This window comes from Haplochromis burtoni, unplaced genomic scaffold, assembly GCF_018398535.1.
Source record: "Haplochromis burtoni strain Fernald_Lab_line unplaced genomic scaffold, NCSU_Asbu1 Contig_483, whole genome shotgun sequence".
In the NCBI taxonomy this organism is placed as follows: Eukaryota; Metazoa; Chordata; class Actinopteri; order Cichliformes; family Cichlidae; genus Haplochromis; species Haplochromis burtoni.
In genome coordinates, this window is record NW_024582844.1 from 41,098 (window position 1) to 51,514 (window position 10,417).

General features: G+C 48.9%; 2 protein-coding genes across 2 annotated transcripts in view; one reads left to right on the forward strand and one right to left on the reverse strand.

The window, feature by feature from the left end:
- Positions 1-5,577, reverse strand: part of mfn1a (mitofusin 1a) — a 13,177-nt gene extending 7,600 nt beyond the window's left edge. Inside the window, exons 1-7 of the mRNA XM_042213818.1 lie at positions 5,202-5,577; positions 4,877-4,996; positions 4,373-4,508; positions 668-830; positions 450-574; positions 179-287; positions 6-26 (exon numbers count right to left, since the gene is read on the reverse strand). Of these exons, the coding sequence (XP_042069752.1) occupies positions 6-26; positions 179-287; positions 450-574; positions 668-830; positions 4,373-4,508; positions 4,877-4,991 (669 nt within the window). The 5' untranslated portion in view covers positions 4,992-4,996; positions 5,202-5,577. The remainder of the gene's footprint in view (positions 1-5; positions 27-178; positions 288-449; positions 575-667; positions 831-4,372; positions 4,509-4,876; positions 4,997-5,201) is intronic.
- Positions 5,578-8,929: 3,352 nt separating this feature from the next.
- si:ch1073-184j22.1 (erythroferrone) overlaps positions 8,930-10,417 on the forward strand; it is a gene marked incomplete in the record, with an annotated part of 20,008 nt that continues 18,520 nt past the window's right edge. The window contains 3 exon segments of the mRNA XM_005946384.3: positions 8,930-9,564; positions 9,746-9,862; positions 10,145-10,259. Coding sequence (XP_005946446.2) covers positions 9,379-9,564; positions 9,746-9,862; positions 10,145-10,259 — 418 coding nt within the window.

Here is a 10,417-nt window from a genome sequence, read left to right on the forward strand (position 1 = left end):
CTGACTTTGTGAAAGAAAAGTTTTTCCTGCAGGCAGAATTGGATTAGTTATTCCACTTTAACAAAGACAGCCACTCACGCGCAGCCACTCACGCGCAGCCACTCACGCGCAGCCACTCACGCGCAGCCACTCACGCGCAGCCAACCAGACTGAGTCGTGTGATGAGTCGTTTCCTCACCGTGTTCATCAGAGTGGACTCTGCATTTCCCACCAGAACAAAGACGTCTGCGTCCACACAGAACTTATCGATCCAGCTGTCCAACTCCAGGGTGACATCGGTCCCAGGGCTGGGCCAAGAGTCAAAGGTCAAAGGTCACCGGTGTTAGTAAGTACTGGTACTGGCACTTTGACTAAATGCAGATGAAACTGAACCCTGTGGTTCTGACACAGAATATTATTTAAGTGAATCGTCATCAGTGGGGTCAAAGGTCAGGAGGAGGGAGTGTTACCTGTCCATGAGCACCAAGTCGTCTCTCAGCAGAGCGCAGCGACTTTTAGGCCAGAAGACTTTGACCAGTGTACCCGAGTCCAGAGTGGGATCCATGTGGAGAGCATGAGCCAGCTGGTTCACAGTCTGAGGAGGAAGGAGGCAGCGAGTCATCACCACACGCCAGCGGGCGTGTCAAGAGCATCGTGACCACCGCAGGGTTTCTGTCACCTCACTCACAGTCACGCTCCTCCTCTCGGTGGACGCCTCGGTAATGAGGTAAGCCTCGTCTTCGTCGGTCCCTTCGACGCTCAGGAAACAGTTGGTGGTGTGACCGATGCCGCTGGGCAGCACTCGGTCTCTCAGCATGGCGTTGATCACTGTGCTCTTCCCGTTACTCGTCCTGATCCACAGCAAATGTATAATCATTATAATTAATATGAAAACCTTTAATGATGCTGACTAACACCAAAACCTTCATCTCAGCGCCTGCTGCATCATCGTGGCTCAAACCGAACGAAACAGCGAGCAGGTTCGGCCTTCAAAGTCGGGCAAGAAGCAGTATGACAGCACAAGAGCAGCACCACAGGTCAGAGGGCCTCAGCATCCTCGGGTGAGAGCTGACGAGTTATTACATCACCCAGTTTATCAAGTGACGGTCGTTACATCATGAGTTTCTGCAGAAATCCACGTGTCCGACTGTGAGCGTGCCTCAGCCGGAGGTCGCAGATAAACCTTATCAGTGTGTTCAGCTCTGCTTTCACAGAACAAACGTCGGTTAGCTGGTCTCAGCTTTTATCAGGCTCTATCCACACACACACACACACACACACACACACACACACACACACACACTGCTGCTGGAATCAGAGCTGAGGACAAACGGCTGTAACTGTAACGCAGCACCCCCGGAGCTCTGAACTACGAGCTTCCGTCACCTTTGATGCAAACTCAATTTCTTTGTTTCACCGTCTCAAGTAAAAAATGAGTTCAAACATCACAAGCATCAACATGTACTGCTAAAAGATGGAGCGCCAACAAACAGTACAGATCCTCTATAGTCCAGCAGGGGCAGCAGTGAGTCAGTCCCAACAGCCTCCCAACATGTTTACAGCTGGACACACTCACTGTTTGGGCTCTGTGGAGAATTTCATCCTTAAGAGCTGAAGGATGGTTTTAAATCGCTCACGTGGAGCTTTCACTGTGCCAGTGATTCAATATGATGAGAAAGGGCGGGTCTGACTGAGGAACCACACCCTCATCGGCTAACGACTTGTGATTGGAAAATTAGCCAATGCCACAGTGGGTCAAAGAGTGATATCAGCCTTTATTCTATATTCATTAAGACTCAGAACGAATGACTGAGCTCGAAAACACAGATGTCAAAGGTCAAATAAATTAATATAATTTGATCTTGTTCATTTTTTTAAATATAGCATCAAATCATAATAACAGTCGCCTCAAAGCACTTTATATTGAAAAGGATTCCCAAAGTGTGGTCTGGTGCCCCCTGGTAGGCTGCAAAGGTACTGCAGGTGCCTGCAGCAGTCAGTTTGAAATAACCAGTGTTGGTCAAGTTGAAAAAAGTAATCAGTAACTAATTACTGATTACGTCCCCAAAAAAGTAATCCCGTTACTTTATTGATTACTTATTTTCAAAAGTAAATAGTTACTTAGTTACTTAGTTACTTTTTAAAAACACGATTTACAACCTGAATAGGTGATAAAGCGATAGCTCTTTCAGCCCAATTCTACTTTTTCTACATAATCCATCATACAAAATGTAATCAAACTTGTTTTATTAGTTTTAATCTTTTAACTTTATGCATCAAGCAAACATTTAATTATCTGCAACATTCTCTGACTGGAAGAAATTAGTTTAACATTTAAACCTATTTTCTGCACATTCCAGCACATAAAATAAAATATTTTTTGTGTTTACACTCAGTCTTTCAAATAGATGCAAGTAAAACACAGCAGAAAATAAATAAAGTCAAAAACTTAGCGGTCCCTTTGCTCTATTTTCACCTGTAAAGCAGGAGTGTGGTAGGCGGAGGTTTACCCTGGTGCAGGTGTGCCGCGGTCAGTGGAAGGATACGGGAGTTTCTCTGTGAGTTTCCCATTACGTCGTAGCTACTCGGTGCTTGTTGGAAGTTTAGGGGTTTTTTCGCTGTAAAAAGAAGTTTTCTTCCCACGCACAGCGGACACTAATGTTTTTGTCACTTTTTATGGAATCAAACTCAAAGTAAGGTCAGTACTTCCACGCTTTAAACGCTGCACGCTCATACTCTCTCCCACAATCAATATGTGATCCATTGTTGATCTGCACACAGCTGTTGTCACCAACGGCGCACTCGCTTACGTCACTGTCATGAGACATTCTCGCAAAAAAAATCACGGTTTTAGTAACGCAGTAACGCAGCGTTCCTACGGGAAAGTAACGGTAATCTAATTACCTTTTTTGCAATAGTAATCCCTTACTTTACTTGTTACTCGAAAAAAGTAACTTGTAGTTACTTGTAACGCGTTACTGTATTCCGTTACTTGTAACACATTACTGCCCATCTCTGGAAATAACTCACGTGTATGTTCTGTTAAATATTCATATAAATCGATTTATTTAGAAATAAAAAGGGAATTAGCACTTGAGTTTGTGATGTCACTCATTACTCTGACATAAACTTACTGCTAATATACTGAAGGCAGGCGGGTTGATGTTTTTTGAATGGACGTTTCAAAGGAAATCCATTATAAGATTGGGTGGACCCTGTGGGGTTTCCTGATTTTTAAGGGGGGCGCAGCACTCTTTACTTTGGGAATAGCTTCAGAGATGCTACAATCATACAGAAGCAAACCAGAAATCATGTGATCCCCTATGAGCAAGCACTTTGGCAATGGTGGGAAGGAAAAACTGCCTTTTAACAGGAAGAAACCGTGAGCAGAACCAGGCTCACAGATTAGGGCACCAACAGAGGCTTTGCAGACATGTGACTCCTTGGCACGTGACAGTAACTTGTCGGCCATTTTGGACATGATAAAAAACCAACTGAGCATCATGTAGACGAGATAAACTGCGGCAACTATGAGTAAACAAACAAGCGTATTTTCTCTCTCAGAGGAAGTACAAGCATCTTACTCATTATGTGGAGAAACTGGGCACGGCAAGGCTGAAGATGAACGTTAGCTTAGGCCCTCTGAGTGTGTTTACTAATGCTGCGGAGAGTAACAATGGCATTCTCCCCAACATCACGCAACACGATATATTTATGTTATCAACAACCCTCAGTTGATACTGGGCAAGATATGAAAATGTTTGAATGCTTGTCAGTATTTTGGGTCAATAAAACAAACTTCAGTCTCTGTAGTCACTGGATCAAGTGGACCACGGTCACTGCTAACAGTTAGTGCCTGTTAGCCCCCGTTAGCGCCTGTTAGCCCCGTTAGCTCCTGTTAGCGCCTGTTAGCGCCTGTTAGCCCCCGTTAGCTCCTGTTAGCCCCCTTTAGCACCTGTTAGCGCCTGTTAGCTCCTGTTAGCGCCTGTTAGCTCCCGTTAGCACCTGTTAGCGCCTGTTAGCTCTTGTTAGCGCCTGTTAGCCCCCGTTAGCTCCTGTTCACTGTTATACTCTGCTGTTACTGAAACTTTTTGTGAAGTGATATAATGTGGGCAGAGTCACACTTTGCAAATAACTAGTAGCTGTCTCCATCTGGTGGCCTTCAGGTAGAATGCAGCACCTTGGCTTCATTTCTCCAACCTAGAAGCTACATCAATCATAGGGGGTCATATGATTGTTGGGTTTTTCTCTGTATCTATGAAGCGCCTTGAGGCGACTTTTGTTGTGATTTGGCGCTATATAAATAAAATTGAATTGAATTGAATTGAATCAATGTTTTCTACAGTGTGCAGGCTCACCCGCCTATATTCTGCAGTTTCTGTAAACTGCTCACCTGCCAAAAAACGCCACCTTCATGTGTCTCCTGAGCAGGACGTCTCTGATGGTCGTCAGCTTGATGGCACAGCTCTGCATCTCCAAACTCTGCTCCTCCATGGCCACCTGACCCAGGTCCTCGCTGCGCCACGCCTCTGACATCAAACAAACACAGCGAGTAAACTGACAATGAAAATGACAGCGAGTTTTCCTGAGAGGAGCTTCAGATGTTCCTGATGTCAGGGCATCAAAGGCTACTTGCGTACTGAACGGCATGACCTTTGGCGTCCGCTCTGTGGCCACTGCAGCATCAGACACAGAGAGAAGCCAGAATTTATTTAAAGACAGAGCAGGAGGTGCGTGCCGGTCAGCAGAGAGGCTGCAGGCTCTGCATCTGTGGGCAGGACACGCTCGTCCCCATTTCAGACCTGATGCTGAGAACGACTCCAGGAAGCATGCAGACCGGTTTGTACGAACATACACCATCACAGCACCTACAGCTCTGAGTGTGTGGGTTTCTCACCATCCACAAAGGCGCAGCCATCCTTCACAAAGTCCAGCAGCTGGTCAAAGATGGAGGTGATCGAATGTTTCGCAATGACGAAACGTCGCAGAGGAGATGGATCTACGGCATCCATGACACCTACACACACACACGCACACACAGATGCACACACACGCACACACACGAACACACACATGTGATCAGTTCCTTCAGATTCTGTCAAACTGTCATTAAGGTCAACGTGTCTCACTGAGGTCTGCCAAACAGATTTCTCTGTGATATCAGTAACGCACACACACACACTCTCACACACACTCTCACACACACAGACACACACACTTACCGTGCTCGCTGTGTGTCTCGGGTTCAGAGGTCAGGGTGTTTTGGGGGGTTCGTCCCCATCGAGTCGGCGCCTGCTCCCATTATGCCTCAGTTCCACTCATCAGACCCACGACGCTGATCCTCAGCACGCAAAGCCAGCTTACACTCTGTGTGTGTGCAGACTGATCCTCTTAGCAGGATTAGAGCTGCTTCACCTGTCATACCTGCAGCCACCTGCTCGCTCTCTCAGGTGTCTTATTTCATCACTTTGCTCCTGCTAACGTCATTTTGTAGTTCATATTTTTTGAGTTTTCTAAAATCACCTTTAAAATAATTTATGTGAAGCCAAACTGGGGTCCTGAAGGCTCAGTGACCCTCAGCTCCATGCTGGGCTTTGCTTCCTTTAGTGACCATATTTAGATGAGAGGGTGGAGTTATGACAGCTGATCCTTGCCAGCCTGGTTAGTGCAGACTGTTTGGGAGCATCACACAGATACGTGCTAATTTAAAACATGAGCCCCACTACTGCAGAGAACCACACAGCAGCCACGCTAATAACAGCACAGTCCAGAGGCCACGCCCCTAATAATGCAAGCTTTAAACAGGTGGGTTTTGGATAGGTTCCCCCCCATACAGGTGATATGAAGGGAGAAATGATCCACCGAACAGTTTGTGTATCTGGCTGTGAACTTGTTTGTTTTATGTTTTAACATGGGACTCTTTGGGGACTGACTCACTGCTGCCCCTGCTGGACGTTAGAGGACCTGCAGTGCTTCAGAACAACCTTTTAAATCATTCTTACATTTTATTAAGCCTGAACATGTGAACATCAATAAATCAATAAATCAATGCACGGTAAACAGAAAGATAACAAAAACAAGGTCCCATGAATATCTCTGCACAATCTACGTGACTCAGTGTGTGTCTGTGTATATGTGAGACTGTGTGTGTGTGTCTGTGTGTGTGTCTGTGTGTGTGTGTGTCTATCAGCCTCAGTCAGATTCAGAGGAAACGTTTCATCACTCAGACGCCAACGTCCAAACAAACTTTCATCATCCAGTTAGAGTGAACACCACACCCACCTTATCTGAGGGGCAGTTGGGCGGGGCTCGATCTCACCGCCCAGCCCGGCCATCGCACTCTGATCCTGACAGTCGGCCTGCGGCGCCGAGCCTGACGATCACAAAGTGTCTCTAAACAACAATCAGGGCCCCTCCTCCTCCTGCTCCGTGTGACCTCAGCTGTTATGAGTCTGATCATGAAAAGAGCTTCAGATGATGATGATGATGATGATGATGAGGAGGAGGGGAAACAGTTTAATGCTCTTCCTACAGGGAGGGTTTCCCTGAGAGAGAGCGCATGACGTCAAACCCACGCCGGCGTTTCCGTCCTCCGTCTGAAACCTGACCTCCGGAGCAGGATTTCTAACAATGTTAAACATTTAGCAGAGCCACAGCGGTGTCCTCGTGTGAGTGCACACCTGCAGCACACCTGTAAACACGTGCAGTCTCAGCGGTTTTTGGAAGAAGCTGCTGCTTCTTCCTTTTTCTCTGCAGCCACTTTAAAAAGTGGCGAAAAGCAGGAAGTCGTTCTGTATTTCAGTTAAAATACAGAACGAGTATTAGAAGTCCAGCTTCACATTTTCCAAGTGGGGCCGAGTGGAGCCTTTGCTGGGCTCAAAGCAGGCCCCGGGCCTTATGTTTGACACCCGTGATCTAATGATGCAGCGACGTGTTTGTGCGTTTGTGCGTTTGTGCGTTTGTGTGGTTCTGGTGCCGACTGACTGAGATGTTCATGCTCTGCTGTGGCTTCACTCGCCGAGACGCCGGCAGCAGATCGATGACGCCCGTCACCGTGGCGATCGCACGTTTGATCGGACTGAGATCTGGAGGCTGAGGCGACTCCGTGACATCCGTCTCGTGTCCCTGAAGCCGTCTGCAGTGTGGCAGGAAGTATCATCGTACCGCAGCCATCCTAACAAAGTGTGTGGCACACGTTACTAATGTTTTGTCATAAGCAGCGGGGCCGCTCGTGAACATGAACGTTTCCATGGTTTCCTCCAGAATAAGAACTCTGACTCGCTCCCTCACTGTGTGGCACAGGTGTGTCTGCACACCTGGTTTAATGCCGTCAGCAGAGCTTCATCTGTGGCACATATGCATGCCTATGATCGTATATGAGATGGCTTGCTGTGACTGGAAACATGGGCATGAACCATGCCCTCCTGGGTTTTAAATGCACCTTAGAACACACATGCATCAACATTACAATGAAGCGGGTGGAGGGAGGTTTGGAGTCTTCTCTCACCCCCGTTCTCTGCGACCTGCTGGAGCGGGGGGCTAGGAGGAGGAGTTGGCCGTCCGACTGCGGTCTGGAGTGTGGAGCCTTCCTGCTGCTGCGGAGTCGGGGCGGTCTGCCTCTCCCCACCGCAGGGAAAAGGGAAACACCACCTGGGTCTGGGTGCAGTTCCCCCCTCCAGGGGCAAGGGTACCTAGACCCGGTTTGTAGAGTACGCTTGGGGAGTGTGATCGTGTGTACAGCGTCTCTTTATGTCTGTCTCCACGTTGGTTGAGTGTGGAGTAAGTGCATATGAGAGCATGAGGGTGGGAATGGATGTTTGTGTCTGTGTGTGCCTGTATGTCTGTGTCTATATGTCAGGTTGGGTGTCAGGCGCCACCTCTCTGGGGACATCTCAGGCCCTCCAAGGTTTGGAGGCCTATCTCCCCCTACCACCACTTCCCCTGCCAGTGGCGGACCCCCTCAGACATCGGTGCGTTGGTGGTTCTTTGTGTCCGGGGATGGGCGTCCAGGTACACACCGGCTCACTCCTTGGCGGCCGCTTATCGGGGCCTGGAGCCTGGGGCTCGCTCGGGCCACTTCGGAGGTGGGGTGCCCCCGGCCTCTCGGCCTGGGGCTCGGTCACTCAGGCGCAGCTGGCTGCCGGCGGAGCTCACGGGCGCGTCACTGCAACTCCCCCTGGCTTCTGCTCCGCGGCTGCTGAGTGAGCCCTCATCTGGGACTCTCCTCAGCTCTTTCCGGGACAGTGGCGCAGCTGCCCCTCTGTTGGTCTTCCTTGGTCTCTTGTGTTCTGGGGGCCTCTGGATGTCTGGAGTTTTGATCTCCTCCACACCTGCCTCACGCCCTGGAGGACGGGGCTGTGGCCCCCCCACACCCTCTAGCAGATTATTACATGAAGGAACCTTTTAAAAAAACAAAACAAAAAACAAGCGCGTCCATGCCCACAGGTGTACACACGGGTGATCACACCCACAAACTACACCCTTTTTGGCTCCTACCTCAAAGCACACTGTGTTCTGTTGATCTTATGTGCTGCACAATAATGTTTAATATTTAGTATTTACTGTCATATTCCCATATATCATTGTGATGTTGTTTATTCTATTACTCTTGTTCTCTTCTGCTTGTTTTCTTTTCTCCCCTTCTTTCCCCCAGTCAAGTCTGTCCCGTATTCAGTAAGTGAAAATAAAATAAACAATAAAAGGTGAATCAAATGGACCATTACGGCAAGGCTGGGATGGTCAGTTTGGTAAAGTAAATCCGTTGGGTATCTTTCTTTGCCTTTAGACAACAATTCTGATGGCAAAAGAGCCAAACGGGACAGGCCAAAAAAAAAAAAAAAAAAAAAAAAAAAAAAAGAGATGGCTTGCTGTGACTGGAAACATTAGGACCCAGGAGCAGGGCTGATGTGGAGGAGGAGGAGGAGGAGTGGGAGGGAGGAGGAGAAAAACGCAGCAAAGAAAGACAAATGATGGGAGAGGAGATAAAACAGAGAGACAGAGAGACGCTGGGGAGACGTTCAGGAAACGAGTGCAGACAGACACTGACAGCTTCAGATCCACTGAGAGATACGGAGGAAGGAGGAGGGGCGGGAGGAGGAGGTGGAGGAGGAGGAGTCAGAGAGGCAGATAAAGAGCAGAGGCAGCAGCAGAGGGAGCAGAACGCAAATGCTGGCCTACAGGAGAGACGCCATCACTCATCTGCAGCGTCAGAGAAGAGAGGACAGGAGGAGGAGCACCCGAACCACCCACCAGGAGGAGGTTTCTCCCAGACAGACGCTGACTTACCAGCAAAACTCAGCAGGAGATCCCTCCACGCTGATCCCAGAGGCGCTGGCTCACAGAGGTGCATCATGGGAACTTCTTAGACCTGTACCCACCTGAGCACCGCCCACACACAGCATGCTGGCCAGGTTATCCCAAAGGAAGAGCGCTCCAGGAGGAGCCAGAGGGCTGCTGCTGCTCCCTCTGCTCCTCACAATGATGATGATGGTGACGATGGTGAAGGCTGCCAGCGTTGATGAGGTGGAGAGCGAGGAGAGTCAGGAGATCCTGGAGGACGAGGAGGCCGTCAGTGGAGAGCTGCAGGTGAGTTTAACTGACCTGAGATCAGCCTGATGATCCATCAGCTAACTGACGTTTGGCGTTCGATAATGTGAACAAAGCACACAGAGCTCCACGTGAACGCCGAGGGTTTGCTGAGGCGGGCCAGCGTGGTGTAGATGGCGCCTGAGCTGATGAGTCAGTGTGTGTGGTTTGTGTCCTCCAGGACCTGACCTCCTCGGAGTCGGGCAGAGTGTCTCCTCATAGCTCCTGGCTCTTCTTCAGAAGGAACTCCAACAGAGGGGACAACCGCAGAAGCAAAGGGCCCCGGAGAACCTCCAAGGTCAGAAACACCTTCACCCGAAACCCACAGTTGAAAGCTCCCCTGCAGGGAAAACTGCGCCCAGTTCAAAGATCCGGTGGCTCAGATATGAGAGCTCCACCGCAGCTGAAGTTCTGATCATTACCTGATGAGTGTTTGAGTGCATCAGCTTTGCTCTGCTGAAGCTCGTTATTCAAAGACGTCTTAGTCACACATTCTGCTGCTGGACTTATCATTTGTTAAATATAAGTAATACTTTCCCTCCTGACACATGTACCTGACTGCTGTTTGTGTGTCCTGCAGCATGGTCTTCCAGGCCCTCCAGGCCCTCCAGGACCTCAGGGGCCTCCTGGTCCACCTGCAGCCCTCCTGCCCCAACAACAGGAGCTGATCCAGGAGCTGAAGGTGAAGCTAAAAGGTGAGACCTCCAAACACGTCAGCACAGAATTAAAATAATACTAATAATAATAATTGCATTTATATAGCGCTTTTCTAGGCACCCAAAGCGCTTTACAATACCACTATTCATTCACTCTCACATCCACACACTGGTGGAGGCAGCTACAGTTGTAGCCA